The 19,815-nt window shown below is 44.7% G+C and overlaps 1 protein-coding gene across 3 annotated transcripts in view; it reads left to right on the forward strand.

Moving 5' to 3' along the window:
• The first annotated feature begins 7,287 nt into the window (after positions 1 to 7,287).
• cfap92 (cilia and flagella associated protein 92 (putative)) overlaps positions 7,288 to 19,815 on the forward strand; it is a 161,903-nt gene continuing 149,375 nt past the window's right edge. For all 3 annotated transcript variants that reach the window (XM_038812705.1, XM_038812706.1, XM_038812707.1), the window contains exons 1-2: positions 7,288 to 7,488; positions 10,624 to 10,743. In XM_038812705.1, the coding sequence (XP_038668633.1) occupies positions 7,314 to 7,488; positions 10,624 to 10,743 (295 nt within the window). In that variant the 5' untranslated portion in view covers positions 7,288 to 7,313. The remainder of the gene's footprint in view (positions 7,489 to 10,623; positions 10,744 to 19,815) is intronic.

Below are 19,815 nucleotides of genomic sequence, written 5' to 3' on the forward strand. Positions count from 1 at the left end.
CCATAACCATTGTCCCCGTTATTTTTTTCTTGCACATGGCTTGTTCATTTCAGTGCATGAGACCTTTAAATTTGCATGTGGTATTTTAAAGTTAATGTGAGCGGCTTGTGTAATAAATTCCAGGTTGCTTCAAACCAAGACTGATTATTAAACCATTTTTTTACAGATGCTGACTAATCAGCTGTATATTCATAGCATTTTCTGTTTTTATTTCTGCCTATCATTTTATCACTTTAAAAGTTAGATTTATGTTTTTCTTTTACTTTAATCTGCCCTTTATTCCACATGATCTAATTGCCTGGAGTTAAGAAATGACATTATTACATCTCCTATTACTATGTACACCATCAACAACATGCGTTTATATCACGTCCAAAGATGTGCGGGTTAGGTGGATTGGCCATGCTAAATTGCCCGTAGTGTCCTAATAAAAGTAAGGTTAAGGGGGGAGTTGTTGGGTTACGGGTATAGGGTGGATACGTGGGTTTGAGTAGGGTGATCATGGCTCGGCACAACATTGAGGGCCGAAGGGCCTGTTCTGTGCTGTACTGTTCTATGTTCTATGTTCTATCACACCTTTAATATAGAACTTACAATATATATTTCATCTTGAACATAGAAAAAAATGCCAAGGTACTTCACAGAGGTATATAAAAAAAATAAAAATGCCAAGCCAAAGAAGGACATTTTTGAAGGAATGACCAAAGGTTTGATCAAAAAGCTGGATTTTAAGAAAAATCGTAAGGGAGGTGACGAAGATGGAGAGACAGCTGGTTTAGGAAGTGAATCGGGCGGTCCAGGCTGCTGATAGCATGGGTGTCAATAGTAGGGCAAAGGAAGAGAAAAGCACAAGAGATTGGAGCAATTTTTATGGGTAGTATACAGGGCTAGAGGAAGTTATAGGCTATGGAATCTCTTAAATAGAAGGAAGGCAATTTTAAGTTAGAGATGTTGAGGGATTGCAAGCCACAGTAGACCAGTGATTATAGGAGTAGTAGGCAAATGAGAATTTGTGTAGGAGAGGACACAACAATAGAGTTTTGGATGAGCTGAAGTTTCAAAGTTGAAAAATAGAAGTCAGTCAAGAGAAAATTGCAATAAACACATTCGGAGATGAAAAGGCCAAGAAGCTGCCTTTTTAGCTCCATGTCCCCTTGCGGATCTCCCGAGAATCCATGCTTAACCCTGTCATCCATATTCTTTTTTTTTTCTTTTTTAAATTTAGCATACCCAATTATTTTTTTCCAATTAAGGGGCAATTTAGCGTGGCCAATCCACCTAACCTGCACATCTTTTGGGTTGTGGGGGTGAAACCCATGCAGGCACGGGGAGAATGTGCAAACTCCACACAGACAGTGACCCAGGGCCGGGATTCGAACCTGGTCCTCAGCGCCGTAGGCAGCAATGCTAACCACTGTGCCACCATGCTGCCCTTGTCATCCATATTCTGATCATTGGCAGCATCATCTGAAAACCTGGAGCAGCATCTACACAGAGGGCTGTATTTTCTGCGCCCCTGCCAGGCATGTTTTCGGCGGGGTGGTCAGTAAAATAGGGCCCACCCCATCATCTTCATACTGGGTTGGTGGGTGCTGAAATCAGTATCCCTTCTGCCATATTTAATTACGGGTCAATTAGTCTTGTTATCGAGCCAATTGACCCTGACAATACGCTTCCCACACCATAATGTGTTTGACATGGGTAGTTGGGCTGGACTGGGCAACCCGATTTAAAATAAAATCTCCTCAAAGGGCAGGAAGAAAGAGAGGGGTTCTATCTTTGGGCCTGATGTTTGCTGATTAAAGGTCCTCCCCTCGCCCCCTTTAAGTGTAACCCCCTCCTTGCTTCTTTTTCCCCTACATCCTCCCCTGCGTATTATTCAGCCTATACACTGCTGATACTCAGCCCACCTCTCTATGTCTCAGGCTACTTGTTACATAATTTTCTTTCAGATAATCGTAGTAATTCCTTTCATCAAAGTATTGGAAAGATTAAGATAGGGCAGCAGTTGGATGAGACCTCAGAAACTCAGCGGTGGTGGAGAGGAGATCAGAAAGTCAGTTTGGAGACGAACATAATCCCCAAAATCCTGAAACAATGCTTTAATCTTCTCAATGTTTAGAGGGAACACATTACCAAAATTACCTGAGACAAATTATGATCAAGTAGTCTGATGAGAGGTAGAGCTGAGACAAATGTGAATATTGTTCCAGTTTTGCGCATTATAGATTGGATTGCGCTCACTCGCTAGGAATGAGCTGGGAGGTGGAGGGCGGTAAAATGGTGAGGGTAGGTGTGGGGGGGGGGGGGGGGGGGGGGGATGGCGTGCCCATCTCTCTGCTACCAGCAACATGGAAGGTGGAGGACAACCCTCTTGCCCAGAGGCCAATTGTACCATTTCATTTGCAAGTAAAAGCCTCTTCCCACTGCTGTTGGCACTTTACCAGCAGTGGATGGGAACTCCACTGTATAGAGAGAGAACCATGGTAGTTTCCCTGTGGACTTGGAGTGGAATTTTCTTAATCAGATACTCTGTGGCCCACATAGAGACCACACCCCTGGGCAATACTTCCACAGTATCACAACCCCCCCCCCCCCCCCCCCCCCCCCCACCCTCTCCACCCTCACTGCAACCTGCCTGTGGTCCCAGTAACCCAAACTCTACTCACATAGTTGCAGGGGGTGGACTGATCCTATGAGATCCACCAGCTGTGTGCAGTCCAAGCAATCACCACCATTCCTGGTGGCACTGCTGGGACAGCTGAGCTTCCAACTCTCCCACTGACACATCTATCTTGGAAGCAGGCTCTCGTTCTCCGAATAGATGCAAGTTCCAAAGGCAATTAACTAGTTGCTGGACCACTGAGAAATGCAGCTGGAGGTCCCAAGATGTCTAAGCCTAACCCTAACCCTAAGCTTTTGGGTCCATTTCTGTGGCTCCACCAAACTGCCTAAATTCCAGCCTATGTTGCCAATAGGCAGCTTATGGATGAAGGAGCTGAGAATGGATTTGCAACTTGATTTACTGCAGTGCAAGGAGAAGCTATTGCTAAAGATTATCTGGCTCTGATTGGATAGGAGAGAGTCAAACCAAACAAAAACTGTTCCACTGTTTGGATCCCGAATGAGAACCCAATTACTTTCAATTTGTAAAACTGTGAGGAAATATTACTGCACCACAGGAGTGATAACTATGACCCATAGGTATCTTTTATGTTAAAACAAACTTTAATTTAATCACAGAATTAATCACATTAGGAACAAGAAATAGTTTTACAGTTAGCAATTACAACAGTTCTTAAATAAAAGAAATAAATTATTTCCTAAACTTGCCACTATGTTCCAATTAAGCAAACCAATGTATATTAAATACCACTCAGAAATAAAGTTAACAACCAGGGTTTTGCTTGCTTTTCTACATGCAAAATCTTTGGAGAGAGAACCTTTCAGACTAAACTGAAACACCTCTATGTAGCTTCGAGTTCTAGGACCTACTGACTCTTCAGACAGACCTGGCTCATCCCATTGACTACAACACCTGTACCCAAAGCATAAAGCATTCTTTTCTCTCTTAGATGTCTCTTGACTTGTTTAGCCAGAAACAAACATAATTTTCTGCACAAATTATCTATATGTCAGGGTCCTTCAAATCTAAATAATATTGCATTAGCGAGCTATCTGTAAACAAGTAAATGTTTCTCAAAATCTATTAGCGGAACACTTCACCTGAAAATCAATTATAACTTCACTTTTAAGACAACTTATATCAATCATGCTGTATGTATCTTAACCCAGGATTCAATAACATTACTGCAAAAAATATAAAATATGAACATTTCTTACATTCATCACACACACAAAGGCAGATAGTAGAGAGGTGTTTGAGAAGGGCAATACGATCAAATATGTCAATGGCTGTGGAAAGAACAAGGAGCAACTTTGAACAATTGGTCAAGATTTCATTTTTTAAGACAATTACTGTAACAAACCCAAGGAAGAACTGATTAGTTTTTCATGAAGATGTTGATCTAGATTCAGTTCCTGAAATATTTTTAAAGAATCTGTTAACATTGGGGGATAGGGTGAATTGACTTTTTCATTTAGATTGTTTGTGGGTTGCTTGATTTGGAATGTTATTGATTATTTTGCAATGTTTGGGTTGTCTCAGCTGTTGTAGTGGAATTTGCCACAGCTGTCACAATGTGAACAGTGTTTTCAGAAAACACTGTTGGAAATGGATTGATCTGTAACCTCCTCAGTGAGATGGAAGCTCGTTTTTAAAAAAATGTTTTTTATTCTCCATTTTCACATTTTCCTCCAAAATTCCCACCCCACCCTCCAAACAATAAACGGTAACAAATACAAAGTCAATCCCCTTAACAATAACAACGATCCCACCTTCCCACCACCACAAACACCGGCCCACCTGTCAATATATGCATCCAATAAAACAAACCCTCCCACAGTGGAAACAAAAAAAACAAAGGAGAAAAAAGAAAGGAGTTCAGGACCGCCGATGGTTACCCTAGAGTCCACTCCCCCCTTCCCCCCCACCCGCCCCTGGTCACCCTAGAATCCACTCCCCCCCCCCCCCCCCCCGCCCCCCACACTCAATGCCGTCCAACCTCCGAAAGAGTACCGTATGTGATACCCAAGAGTTATAAACCCCCACCCCCTACCCTCCAACTCCTCCCGCCCACTGCCTCTTGTAAAACTCCTTCCCCCCAACTTTCCACCCCGGCTAGACCACTCGGACCCTGTTCTGCCAGGCTCCGATGGCCGCAGCCCTTCCCCCCACCTCACTCCCGTTCACTGGCCGGTTTAAACCGGCCAGCGCGGAGGCCCCTGCCCGGGTCCCTTTCCCTCTTGCCCGGCCCAAGGAAAGCCCAGAAATCCCCTTTTAGCACGCACACCCTGCATATCCACCTACACCCCAAAGAGCCCTCGCTTCGAGTGCAAATCCCATCACTTCCCTTGTCCAAATATATACACCATTGACTCCTTTAGCCCATACCCCCGGACGCAGTGAAACAAAAAAAAGAAGAGACAAAAAGACAAAAAAGAAGAACATAAGAAAATACAGTCCTGAGATTACATCGGCACATGGCCATTTCCCAAATTCTCAGTTCTGCCACAGTCCTTCTGCCTTCGCAAATTCCTCTGCTGCTTCCGCCGTTCCAAAATAAAAGTCCTTGAGCTTATACGTCACCCTCAGCTTCGCTGGATATACAATGCCGCACTGCACCTTGCTGATGTACAGTGCCCTCTTCACCCGGTTGAAAGCAGCCCGCCTCCTCGCCAGCTCCACCGTAAAGTCCTGGTATACACGTATACCAGCTCCAGCCCACTGCACCACCCACCTCTGCTTGGCCCAGCACAGGACCTTCTCTTTCACACAGTACCTATGGAAGCACAAAGTCACTACTCTTGGTGGCTCACCCTCCTTTGGTACAAGCCTCCCCGACTGATGAGCCCGTTCCAGTTCATATCGGGAGGGATCCTCCCCCTGCCCCAATAGATTCCCCAGCATAGCGGCAAAATACTCCGTCGGCCTCGGCCCTTCAACTCCTTCGGGCAGCCCCACAATCCTCAAATTCTGTCGCCTGGACCTGTTTTCCAGATCTTCCAATTTTCCTCGCAGATCCTTGTTCACCTCCATCACCTTCCGCATCTCCTTCCCCATCGAGGTAAGTTGATCACCGTGCTGCACCGCCATCTCCTCCACTACCTTCAGCGCCTCCCCTTGCGTCCGCACCTTCGCCATTGCACTCGCCACCACCGTCGTCACCGAGGAAATCGCCTCCTCAACCAGCACACTCAAAACCTCCCTCATCTCCTTCCTCATCGCCTCCAGGTGTTTTGTAAACTGCCTTTCAAATTCTGCAGCCGTTACCTTGGTTATTTCTTCAGCCTTCAGCAATGCGGCCTCCCCTGGTGCTCCAGCCTCCTTTTTCCCTGGTGACCCCGTGGTGACCTCTCCTCGTCGGGCCCTCAGCTGTTTTTGTACCGGCCGTTTTCTTGCTGATCCTGGACATCGTCTACTGCTGTGCCTCCTCTGTTCCTCCTCCGCGTCTTCTCCCTGCCTTTGACGCCTCCGTGGACCCTGGGGCCGGAATTAAAGCCCCGAAAATGCCATTCCCGATCGGGAGCGTCCGTTGCGCGGCCGCTTGAGATGGAAGCTCTTAATAAAAATATTTACTTTTCCACTTGGTGGTGAAACCAGGTAGGGAAAAGCCTTGGGGAATAAATACATAAGTTGCAATAATAGTGAGTTAACATAACCTGATGGAGGTAGGTGCTCCACTATGCTCCCTCTTCACTATTACTAATTGTTTTGGAATGTTGTGTTTTGTCTCAACTGCTGTTCTGAAATTTATCACAGCTGTCAGAATATGAGCAGAATTTTCAGAGCAGGTTGTTGGCTCTGGGTTCGCCTGAAGCTTCCTTAATACGATAGAAGTTCTTTATACAAAGATTTATTTCTAGCTTTCTGGTTGCCGAGCATCAACCAGGCAGGGTAAAGCCTCAAGGAAGAGCTATTTATTGCAAGAATGTTAACACAGTTGAGCGGAGGTATGCACTTACTGAGTGCCCTCTTCACTTGTTGGTCAATGTAATCATGTGATTGTGAAATGTGTATATTTTTAATTATAAAATGAAATATTATTTTGAAACATTATTTTGGACATTAGAAATTTCAGTTACTGAGAATAGCATGACCAACAATTTCACTTTTGAAATTGGAGCCTGAATGATTTAGTTAGCATCAACAAATCATGGAGTAGACATACACGATCAATAGGAAATGTGGAATTACAATGGGAAAAGATGAGACAGAAATGTGACAATAGCAAGTAGGGTTTGTAGACAGAATATGTGTGCAGTTAAGATTTACATAGAAACCATTTGACGACTAGTCTCATGTTGTTGCTGAAATGCAATGTTTAAACCAATTGGGCTTCACTCGACAGCATCTCAAACAATAATCATTGGTATTATTTTCTGACATTCCGAGGCAACACTCCCTTGAGGCTGAGCAGTCACACAGCATCCACATGTTCCTGCAGAAGGCGAGCACAAGTTGTCCCCTTTAAGTTGCCATGCAAAATATTTCAAAGGTTCCATGCACTTAGACAGACTGCGCACAGCAAAAAGAAGTTAGAGGGGGGCATTGTTCCATTGTTCTTAATTATCATAAGAAAGTTATGAAAATGTACAGTTTTGACAGGAGATAAAATTAAGGTATGTTTAAAACTATTTATTTTATCATAATACAATTGTAGGTTCTAAAGCCTTGGGATGATGGTGAACGGATGTGGTTGGTCTTCCATCATACTGTGGAGCTGCCAATCACTAAAGAACTACTGTTAAGACTAGGCTCTCATCCAATGACACTTCAAATATGGGACAGTAAAGACAAAGTGAGCTCCAAGGCTAAGTTTGATCGGCCCAAGGGTTTGCGACTCCTCATGGAGAAGGAGATAACAGGTGAGGCGGAAGCTGTGAAATGTTCTGCTATCTCAATAAATCTAATAAATAATTTGGCAGATTTTATGGGAAGAGCAATTCAAGTCATTAAACAAGAAAAACAAGGCTGATGAGGGAAGTCAAGGACAGCACAAAAACAAAAGAAAAAAACATGCAAAGTGGTAAGGATTAGTGGGAAACCGGAGGATTGGGAAGCATTTAAAAGCAAGCAGAGGAAAACTAAAAAGCAATAAGGGGGGAGAAGATGAAATATGAGTGCAAGCTAGCTAGTAATATAAAAGAAGATAGGAAGAGATTTTCAATATATGAAAGATAAGAGAGAGGCAAAAATATACATTGGACTACTGGAAAATGTGGTTGGAGAAGTAATAATATGAAACAAAAAATGGCAGAGGAACTGAATAGTTACTTTGCGTAAGTCTTCACAGTGGAAGACACCAGGGGGCTGCCAGAGCTCCAGGAGAATCAGGGGCAGAGGTGAGTGTAATGGCCATCACTAAGGAGAAGGTTCTGAGGAAACTGAGGAAAAGGTCTGAAGGTGGATAAATCACCTGGGCCGGATGGACTACACTCCTGGGTTCTAAAAAAGATACCTGAGGGGATTGTGGAGGCATTGGTGGTGATCTTTCAGAAATCACTGGAGGCAAGGAGGGTCCCAGAGGACTGGAAAGTGGCTAATGTAACACCGTTGTTTAAGAAGGGAGGAAGGCAGAAGACGGGAAATTATAGGCTGGTTAGCCTGACTTTGGTCATTGGTAAGATTTTAGAGTCCATTATTAAGAATGAGATCGTGGACTGCTTGGAGTGCATGATAAAATAGGACTGAGTCAGCACGGCTTCAGCAAGGGGAGGTCATGTCTGACAAATCTGTTAGAATTCTTAGAGGAGGTAACAAGGAGTTTAGACAAAGGAAACCAGTGGATGTGATTTATTTAGAATTCCAGAAGGCCTTTGATAAGGTGCCACACAGGAGACTGTGAAATAAGGTAAGAGCCCATGGTGTTAAGGGTAAGATTCTGGCATGGATAGAGGATTGGCTGACTGGCAGAATGCAGACAGTGGGGATAAAGGGTCTTTTTCACAATATACATTAATGATCTGGAAGAAGGAACTGAGGGCACTGTTGCTAAGTTTACAGATGATACAAAGATCTGTAGTGTTGAGGAAGCAGAGAGCTTGGACAGGCTAGGAGAGTGGGCAAAGAAATGGCAGGTGGAATACAATATGGAAAAGTGTGAGGTTATGCACTTTGGAAGGAGAAATGGAGGCATAGACTATTTTCTAAATGGGGAAATGCTTAGGAAATCAGAAGCACAAAGGGACTTGGGAGTCCTTGCTCAAGATTCTCTTCAGGTTAACGTGCAGGTTAGGTCAGCAGTTAGGAAAGCAAATGCAATGTTAGCATTCACGTTGAGAGGGCTAGAATACAAGAACAGGGATGTACTTCTGAGGCTGTACAAGGCTCTGGTCAGAACCAATTTGGAGTATTGTGAGCAGTTTTGGGTGCCGTATCTAAAGAAGGGACCCAAAAAGGAAGGATGTGCTTGCCTTCGAAAGGGTCCAGAGGAGATTCACAAGAATGATCCCTGGAATGAAGAGCTTGTTGTATGAGGAACGGTTGAGGACTGTAGGTCTGTACTTGGAGCTTAGAAGGATGAGGGAGGATCTTATTGAAACTTACAAGATACGGTGAGGCCTGGATAGAGTGGACATGGAGAGGATGTTTCAAATTGTAGGAAAAACTAGAATCAGACGATACAATCTCAGACTCGAGGGACGATCCTTCAAAGTAGAGATGAGGAGGAATTTCTTCAGCCAGAGGGTGGTGAATCTGTGGAACACGAAGGCTGTGGAGGCCAAATCACTGCGTGTCTTTAAGACAGAGATAGGTAGGTTCTTGATTAATAAGGGGATCAGGGGTTATGGGAAGAAGGCAGGAGAATGGGCAGCAGGGTAGCATGGTGGTTAGCATAAATGCTTCACAGCTCCAGGGTCCCAGGTTCGATTCCCGGCTGGGTCACTGTCTGTGTGGAGTCTGCACGTCCTCCCCCTGTGTGCGTGGGTTTCCTCCGGGTGCTCCGGTTTCCTCCCACAGTCCAAAGATGTGCGGGTTAGGTGGATTGGCCATGCTAAATTGCCCGTAGTGTCCTAATAAAAGTAAGGTTAAGGGGGGGGGGGTTGTTGGGTTCCGGGTATAGGGTGGATACGTGGGTTTGAGTAGGGTGATCATGGCTCGGCACAACATTGAGGGCTGAAGGGCCTGTTCTGTGCTGTACTGTTCTATGTCTATGTAATGGGGATGAGAAAAATATCAGCCATGATTGAATGGCGGAGCAGACTCGATGGGCCAAGTGGCCTAATTCTGCTCATGTCTTATGGTGTTCTTTGTCATACGATACAAGTAAAGCTATAATCAACATATTTCGGAGCTGGAAGCCCATTTTACAATCTAAGTACCTGAATGCAAATGATTTAAATGAGATAGTTGGGTTTAGGAAGGAATTGACTGGCCCTTCAAAGTATCAAAGATAAAATACGTTACGGTTTGTTCCGTTGCTATTCATAAAACACTTGTGAAATGACACTGTGGTGGGACAGTCGATTGGCCCGGCAACACACTTTGCCTTTGAATGAAACATCTTTCTCAGCTGTGCCATCAAAGTAGGAGACAAAAACAAGATGATATTCACTGGGAGACATATCAGTTGGATTTCCTTTCAAATTTATTCTTATATATTTTTTAAATTCCGCGTCACCTATAAATGAATAGAAAACTTGTTGGGACAACATTTGTGTCTTTAGGAGTATTTTGTAAAACAAACAAGGTATATGTTGTTGTCATTATTTTTTTTTTAGAAATTTAGAGTACCCAATTCATTTTTTCCAATTGAGGGGCAATCTAGCGTGTTCAATCCACCTATCTTACACATCTTTGTGTTGTGGGGGCGAAACCCACACAAACACGGGGAGAATGTGCAAACTGCACATGGACAGTGACCCAGAGCCAGGATCAAACCTGGGACCTCGGCGCTGTAAGACTGCAATGCTACCACTGCGCCACCGTGCTGCCCTTTGTTGTCATTATTTTAACAGTGTGGAAGGATCTGTCTGACTGATTGACTTTCCTTTTGGCAGAAGCAGAAAAGGTTTTGGTTCAGGATCAGTTGAAACTGTTAGAAAAGAGTCCCCTCGTGACAACCTATAAAAAGCCTGATGATATACACCCTGAAGAGTTAATAAATCTCATGGAACAAGGTAAGAATCAGAGGACACAAAATCTAGTTGTTGTGCTTGACAGTATTTTTATTTAATTGGTGCGTTAGGAACAGTTTTCTGAATAAGAAAGTGAAAGAAGTAGGAAAGCTGACATCTAGCATGATACTCCATTAATCCACGGACATTGACGGGCTTGATGAAAAGAGGTGATTGTCGTTTGCAAACAATAGAATTTGGGTAGCATTTCATTTACTATTTCTGCAGAAAAAGATTTTCTCTTCAGAAAATGTCATGGCTTGTGCCCTCAAAGTGAACAGTGTTATGGGCCAGGGTTTAGAGAGCCCCAAAGTGTATCATGAAGTTCTGCTGACCCACAACATTTACTAGATTGTGGTAGGGGGAGCACACGGCCCACTCTACAGGTGTGATACAGCAGAAATGGACAAGTATTTTTTAAAGCAAAACAATGTTGATTCTATGAACTCATGTTTACCTTTTTAAAACATACAGTGAACTTCTTAACAATCATAAATTCAAATACAACCCCCAAAGAATATAACACTAAGTAATCCTTAATAACTTCCCAAACGACATCCAGAAGACAAAAGAAGCACCTTTTAACAGAAGCACATCAGGTTTGCATTCACTGCTGAGAACATTTATAATTCTGAATAGACCAAATGATCAAGAGATAGTCATTTCATGGCAGAGAGAACAGCAGGGCACCTTCTTTGTCTGACTTCAGCTCCAATACTGAAAAACAAAACCAAAAAAACACACCCCGCAGCAAACAGCCTAAAAGGAAAGTAAAAAGCTGACAGCCCAGCTCCACCCACACTCTGATATCACTGATAAAGACCTATTTTTTAAAGGTATGTTTCTTAAACACCCATTTCTTAAAGGTACTCTCACATGACAACAGAGCTCTAATATAGCAGCGGTATAATGCATGTGTCTTACATGGTATAATACTTTGCTTTCTAAAATGTAGTGTATCAGCCAATCTGTTTTCTCTCTCTCTCTCTTGCTCTCTCTTTCTTTCCATGCTAACACTATGGGGCAAGGCAAGGAGGTAGGGCCGAGGAACTATTTTAGCCAATACAGGGATTGAACTAATACTGCTGTTGTTATTCTGCAATACCTCTAGCTATCAAATTCAGGTGCTCCTGTTTTTGGGTGCATGGCAGGCTCAGGGTTCATGCTGGGGCCCAGGATGCCCCCAATATTGTACCTGTTGCCTCATTACAATGGAGCTAGCACAGAATGAACCAGAGTTGGAAAGAAGACCATGATCTGGTCATTTCTGGTGGAGGAAAGGTTAGCAGGACTATTTCAGGCAGCATAAGCAAATGCAGGGGCGGGATGGGAATTTAAGTGAGTAGACACCACAGGGATCTGTGCTGGGGCCTCAAATTTTTATAATTTGGATTGTTAACTCAGATGATGAGAGAAAAAGTATGGTAGCTAAATTTTCAGATGACACAAAATATGTAGGAAAGTATGTTGTGAAGAAAACATACAGACTTTGCAAATGGATATAGATAGGTTGAATGAGTTGGCAAAAATCTGGCAGATTGATTATAACGTTGGAAAGTGTGAAGTTGTTCACTTTGGCAGGAAGAATAAAGCAGAATATTAATTACGTAAAGCAGGACTTCAAAATACTGCGTGCAGAGGGATTTATGTGTTCCTGTGCATGTCGCAAAAGGTTAGTATGCAGGTGCCGCATGTAATCAAGAAAGCTAATGGAATGCTATCCTTTATTACGAGAGTAATTGAACATAAATGTAAGGATGTTATGCTTTAGTTATACGGGGCCTTGGTCAAAGAGTCATAGAGGTCTACATCACAAGAAAGGCCCTTTGGCCCATCACGTCTGTGCCAGTTCACAACAGTATTCTTTACCCATTTTCCAGCACAATGCCTTGGCATTGCAAGTGCACATCTAAATACTTCTTAAATGTTATGAGCTCTGCTTCCACCACCTGTTCAGGCAGCGAGTTCCAGACTCCCACCACGCTCTGGAAACAAGTTTCCCCTCACATCCTCTCTAAACCTCCTGCCTCCTGCTTTAAATCTATGCCCCCAGGTCATTGATCCCCCCACCAAGGGGAAAGTTTCTTCCTGTGTTCTATGCCCCTCGTAATTTTATACATCTCAATCATGTCCCCCTCAGTCCCCACTGCTCCAAGGAAAAGAACCCAAGTCTGCCCAATCTCTCTTCATAACTAAAACTCACCAGGACAGGCAACATCCTGGGAAACCTCCTCTGCACCCTTTTCAGTGCTATCACATCTCTCTGATAATGTCAGAACTGCACACAATACTCTAGCTGTGGCCTAACCAAAGTTTTATACGGTGGGGAGTATGATGGGGCATAAGAGAACATTCCTTGTGGGCTGCACCAGAAGCAGCTGGTGGCACAGTGATATTCTGAGATGTGGGCAACGGTTACACAGTGGAAACCAAATTCACATGAACCTTCTGAAAGGACTTTCAGCTGTTTCCTAATGACAACAGGAGACTTGCCTTTTTGAAGATGACAGTGGAATTTCTAAGGCTTTCTCATACCAAGGAAGAGAAGTGAATGAAATATACCAACGAGAGAAAATAAATGAACCATTAAAATCCCTTATAATATTTTATGTTGTGTTTTGAGGTGGCATCTAGTTTTTCTATTTGAAAATTGGCTGGGAGAAACATAACACTAAAACCAATAATAAAACGGCAGAATAATAGATTTATTTATGCTCTTGCCTTTGTGGTGTTATAAATCCCTGAAAAACATTTCCTTATCAACCCTACTCTTATTTCAGGAGCTTGTGGCTCAGCTTGTAATATATTTTTAAAAATAAATTTAGAGTACCAAATTCTTTTTTTCCAATTAAGGGGCAATTTAGCATGGCCAATCCACTTACACTGCACATCTTTGGGTTGTGGGGATGAGACCCACGCAGGCACGGAAAGAATGTGCAAACTCCACATGGACAGTGATCTGGAACCGGGATGGAACCCGGGTCCTCAGCGCCGTGAGGCAGCAGTGCTATCAGTTTGGAATACTTAACTTGAGATGTTATTCTAAACTTTCAATTTTGAACTTTTGCTTTGGCGAAAGTGGGTTTTCAAGATTCACCACATTATAGTTAATATGATTTCTCCTGCATTTGCTTTTATTGTGATATTGCCGACATTGTGCTCCTGTTTTGGTTATTTTGTTTTGTGTCATTTGTCTGCCAGCATTATTTCCACCGTGCTCCTGGTGTGGAGACTAGGCTGCTCTTATTCTCAATGTGTCTGCACTGAGTGCAGTTGGGGACCCTTGCTGAACTTTTACCTTCACCAATACTCCCACATCCTAAGAACCCCCATAAAAATCCAGTGCTGCCACCCCCCCCCCCCCCCCCCCCCACCCCCCAGTAGCACAAAAATGCAGGACTCCCTACGTTGCTTCCAATTTTCAGCTCCTCTTTGTTGTTAAACCTCAAAACTCCAGCTCTTCTCCATCCCCTTTGAATGTTCCTAAAGCCTCGGCCATGCCCAAGTGCTTCCAAATGTCAGTAATTCCTAGTGCAACAGATCAATGCTCCTCACAGAGGAGTGACAAACCCACATTACAGCTTCCTCCAACCCCACCCATTAAGTGGTACCAGACATTCGAGACCCAGCCTGAGGGACTACTCAACCTCAGACCTTTACTTCCAAATTCCAACTTTTAAGAGTATTCCCATATGGCAGCCCTCTCTGCTAACTCCTTTGCAGACCCTGGTATTCTGAGAATACTGCCTACCTTCTGCCGACACCTCTATCCCCTGACTCAGTGCTCGGCTTGTGTCCTCATACATATACTTCTCTGACCCTTCTTTGAAAGTCTGTAACTGGCTAGTACATCCTGGTATCTTTTTTTTTCTTTCTTTTTAAAAATAAATTTAGAGTATTCAATTCATTTTTTCCAATTAAGGGGCAATTTTGCGTGGCCAATCCACCTACCCTGCACATCTTTGGGTTGTGGGGGCGAAACCCATGCAAACACGGGGAGACTGTGCAAACTCCATACGGACAGTGACCCAGAGCCGGGATCGAACCTGGGACCTCGGCGCCGTGTGGCAGCAGTGCTAGCCACTGCACCACTGTGCTGCCCCATCCTGGTATCTTTTGCTAATCATCTTGTTTTGAACAAAGTAAGAGATAAAAGTTGAATTCATGGATAAAGGAACATCTTAGCAATCATGGGTTGGGTTTCCATAGAAAAATGCAATTTGATCCCTTAAATATGAATAAAAGCATTGTGTCAATAAAAGCTGAATTAGTTCATATAGTCGCTGGTATACAGCATGCCTCACACAGCATAACACTCACATGAAGAAATCTCTCATGTATATTTTGTAAAATCAATCACTGCTTGCCTCCTGGTACTACATAATTGCATGCTTACATCCTTTTTTATATTGACATTTTGTATTTTGACAATGATTGGTAAGATTCTTAAGCACACTAACTCCACAGACCAATTACAGCATTCAAAGCAGTGAATAGTTACAAGTTACTTAAGACCAATGGATCAAATATAAATTTGCAAAATCCCTGACCATCAGTTGTGTTTTTATCGTCAACATTGCTCAGACGGCTGTTTGTGGGTGGCACGATGGCACAGTGGCTACCATTGCTGCCCCACAGCGCCAGGGACCCGGGTTCAATTCTAGCCTTCCAGTCACCGTCTGGTGGAGTTTGCAAGTTCTCCCTGTGTCTGCGTGGGTTTCCTCCGGGTGCTCCAGTTCCTTCCAGAGCCCAAAGATGTGCAGGTTAGGTGGATTGGCCACCCTAAATTGCCCTTTAGTGTCCAAAAGGTTAGGTGGGGTTATTGGGTTACGGGGAAAGGGTGGGGGCATGGGCCTAAGTAGGGTGCTCTTTCAGAGGGTCGGTGCAAACTCAATGGACCGAATGGCCTCTTCATGCACTGTAGTGATTCTATGATGCTACCTGAAAAATGTGGAACAAGTAAGTTAATCACATAATTAGCAGCAACCAAGGAGATTGCCAGAAAGTGATATGAATAGTATGGCCTGAGGCTGGCAAGATGCTCAAACCAAACAAACACAAAACTGTTCAAAATTACGTTGGGCAGTCTAACGTCATTTCATTTCACATACCAGCAAATTGAGATCGGTGAGCGTGTGCATGTGTCATATCTGAACCTGCCAATAAAGGGACAATTTCGGCCATTAACTGGCCTATTCAATGCAATTTTACATTGCTGATGCAAAGCTGCTGTTCATTGCACAGGCAAAATGGATGGGCGTGTGGTGATATGCATCACTGTAAATACACAAGGGGTTAATGTAGATACACTAAGGCACTGTAAATACACAATGGGTTAATGTAAATACACTGGAGCTAGGTAAACACTAGAGGGAGCACCAGAGACATTATGACACACAGACATTCAACCAATAGGTCAGTAAGATAGGACACGACCAATGGGCAGTCAAGACACATCCAGAGGTGACACTACCACAAGGGGGCTACCTATGTAAAAGGACAGGGCACACATGCTCTTTCTCTTTCCATAGGCGACACTCAGACACAGGGGCAGATCAGGAAGCATCACACCCACCGCATGGATTATAACTGACTGGTTAGTTAATCTAACCATAGTTAGATTAGCAGGAGAATCGAACCCAAGTAGGAGAATTGTTAACTGTTCAATAAATGTGTTAAACCTATCTCCAAGTCTGAACCTTCCTTTGTCAGAGTATACATCAAGGAAGCAGCTTATGCTACATGAAGAAGGATAACACAACAGGGCGGTCAACATTAACTTGTTTTAAAATTATGGGCTAGTGGGATAGAAGGCTTTTGACATCCAACTTTTCAAGCCTACCTAGTGTAGCCATGCTGGCCACGCAAAATGGACACTGAGCCAAACTAAAATGGAAGGCTGCTGAGAAACAGACAGTTCAGCCAGAACAGCAGTCTGCAAAGAGCAGTTTGCATTCTGCAGCAGCAGAAACCAGTTTGGGCTCAGGTGAAGAGACCTTAGCTAGGTGCAAATGGCAAAACGCTTTGCATGCTAATGAGGCCATCAGACTTGAACACCGACACAATAGATACATTTGGTTCTGAATGGACACATTCCAATCAAGACCCAGACATCGAGGCACCAGAAACCTCCGAACAAAAGGACATAAGAAACGCCCCCCTCCATCACGGAGACCCCTCGCATTGGGGAATTAATCCAGTATCGATAAGAAATTGATCCAATAGGTAGAGCCCGCCCGAGAAGAGGGAAGGACAACGGAACCCCTATAAAAGATAGGGACCTCGTGTTGTCCGGTCTGTTAAACCTGTGCTCCGGCCCCGACTGACACCTGGTATCCTGACTCCAGCCGTTGAGCACCAGCCGCCGAAACCGTAAGTTCAACGCTCGCTACGCGATCCAAGCCCGCTAGACTCCCAAGTGCCAGAACGCTTGCTGAAGGCTGCAGACAAAACCAGGACGAAGGCCTCGTTCTCTGACCTTGCCTGTTCCTGTTAGATAAGTATTCTGTTTGCTTATGTTTAGTTGTAGCTTAGTCTCTTAGTGTGTGTGCATGAGTATTTATTATTAACTGTATAATAAATATTGATCGTTTGAACTTGACTAATCGGTGTATCGTCTTTATTACTTTGAACTTGACCTTGGAATACTTGTGACGTTGCCTATACGGCAGCTGGCGACTCCAGAGCTTAAATAATTACATAGAACAGAGCCTAGCAGTGTTAAGCACACGTCGAACTCGGAGGCGTGTTAATACACTCCAATAAACGCGTTTTACGCCCATAGTAAAACGTGCAACATTTAGTGGCGACTCCGCCGGGACCCTGTTGTAAGTGGAAACACCACAGTGTCCAGGACCCTGAAATTTGAATTAGAACTCCAAATTGCAGAGAAAGAAAGAGATCACAAGTATTCAAGGTGTTCAAAATAATAAGCGAAATTCGGAAGTGTGTTTAGTGCATGCGTACTAACAGGGCTGTAAGGTAAAACTGAAAGCTTTTTGTTGCGACAAACTTTCGGTAGTTTTGTAATCGGAAAATAGCGTAAGCCGTACCCTTTTTACGAAACACCACCCCAGCAACCCCCTGTTCCAAATTATAAAAAGAGAGTCAGAGAAAATGGCCATGCAGGCAATGGAACGTCTGATGGATCCAGCAAAGTTTGTGGTCGCAGCGACCAGCAGCAGTAGCAGAGTAGGCCAGTGTCCCACGTGGGAGCTGGAACTCCGCAAATATCTGCAGGGAAAGGGATGGCCCCTTTGGAAAGAGTTTTGTGCAAATGAGGAGACAGGTCCCGGAAGTATAGGTCATACTTGGTGGGAGAACCTCTCTCAAATACACAAAAAGAGTTTAGGTAAAGCACGCAAGCCGATGGCGATTGTGTCCTGCTTGGCACAGTTGCGAGGCGCAGAGGAGGTCATCAGGACGCTCCGGGCAGATTTAGAGGAAAGGAACCGAATGAGTAAGGTCGATGTCAGGGACATCGAGAAAGAAAACCTGGAATTAAAAGGGAAGTTGGCAGAGAAGGGTAGAGAGGTGGATGATGCCAAGAGGGCTCACCAGTCTTGTCTAGCTCATCTGAACAGTTCCCAGACCCAGTATGAGAAAGCCTATCAGGACGTGCAACGTGCCGTTCTGATAAGACAGGAATCGGAGAAGCAGGTGGAGGCATTGCAGAGGCAATGTTCCGATCTCAAAGCAGCTTTGAGAGCACTCCACGCTGCAACGACCGAACAAAGACAAAGCACAGTTGACCACGCGAAATGCAGGAAACAGATTGCGGAATTGCAATCTCTGCTTTCGGTGCAGAATGGCTTCCAAAGCACCTTTGGAGCTCAGTTAGATGGGGAAAACGCCCCAGATTGGCAGGAATTAAGCGAGACAGCGCAGCGTTATGTTCAGGGAACATGTGCGCCCGCAGCTCAGCAGAAACGACAGGCACCCCAACCCCCCACAGCTCAGATCATAACCGCACCCATGAATCCCGTAACCACACAGAGGAAAGCCGAATCAGAAGGCGCCCCAGACATAACTTACACCACCCCGTTAACAGTAACCCAGCTAAGGGACGCTTGTGAAAAGATCACTCCGTTCCTCCCCACCGCAGACCCCCACCAGTTCTTTGCTAAAGTAAAACAGCAGGCTACCATGTACGGCCTGGATGAGAGAGAGCAGGTTAAGCTCACCGTGCTGAGCTTAGACCAGAGTGTAGTGGCAGCCCTCCCCGACCCACAAAACGTGGCAGGAGGCAGCCTAGAGGAGATGCACACTGCCATTTTAGATGCCATCGGGTACAATAGAGGTGACCCCGTAGAAGGATTGAATAAGTGCAGGCAGAAGAGATCCGAACACCCCACAGCATTCGCAGGAAGGCTGTGGATTCATTTCAGCGCAGTTTTCGGACAGCTAGATAGAGCGCATTTAACCCGCGAAAACATGGTTAAGTGGACGCGCACAATTATCTCACACGCAACAGAAGCAGGACAGAGCGCTTGCAATAGTTACGACCCCTCAGAAGAGGCCCATAACGAAAAATGGGTCCTCAAAAGATTGTCCCGCGCTTGGGAGCAATCGCTTCAGGCAAAAGCAAAGGTTAGATCCCCAGAAGAGGCTCAGGCTGCTGCAGATATCCAAGCAGTCAGAGAGCACCAGAAGCCCGCATGGGTAAATGAAGGCAAGAGCAGCCCTCAACAGAAAGGACAGGAATGCTATAACTGTGGACAGTTAGGGCATTGGGCAAAAGAGTGCCAAGCACCCCAGCGATCTCAGAGAGGCCAGCAGACAGGCACTCTGAACCGCAGTAAGGCAAAACCCATCCACAATGTAGCAGTACAGTCAGGACCCACCAATGTGGACGAGACGAACTGACGGTGTTCGGGCTCCCCCACTTGGGTCTGTGACACACTATGGGACTCATCAGGGAGGCCCGTAGTCACGGCAAAAGTCAAAGGGAAGCCCATAGAGTTACTGTGGGACACAGGAGGATCCCGCACCACCATTAACTCCACAACCACGGCACACGCAGACACGTGGCCGACCACCTCCACCATCACACTTAGCGGGTTCACCGGACACTCG

This window comes from Scyliorhinus canicula, chromosome 11 (assembly GCF_902713615.1).
Source record: "Scyliorhinus canicula chromosome 11, sScyCan1.1, whole genome shotgun sequence".
NCBI lineage: Eukaryota > Metazoa > Chordata > Chondrichthyes > Carcharhiniformes > Scyliorhinidae > Scyliorhinus > Scyliorhinus canicula.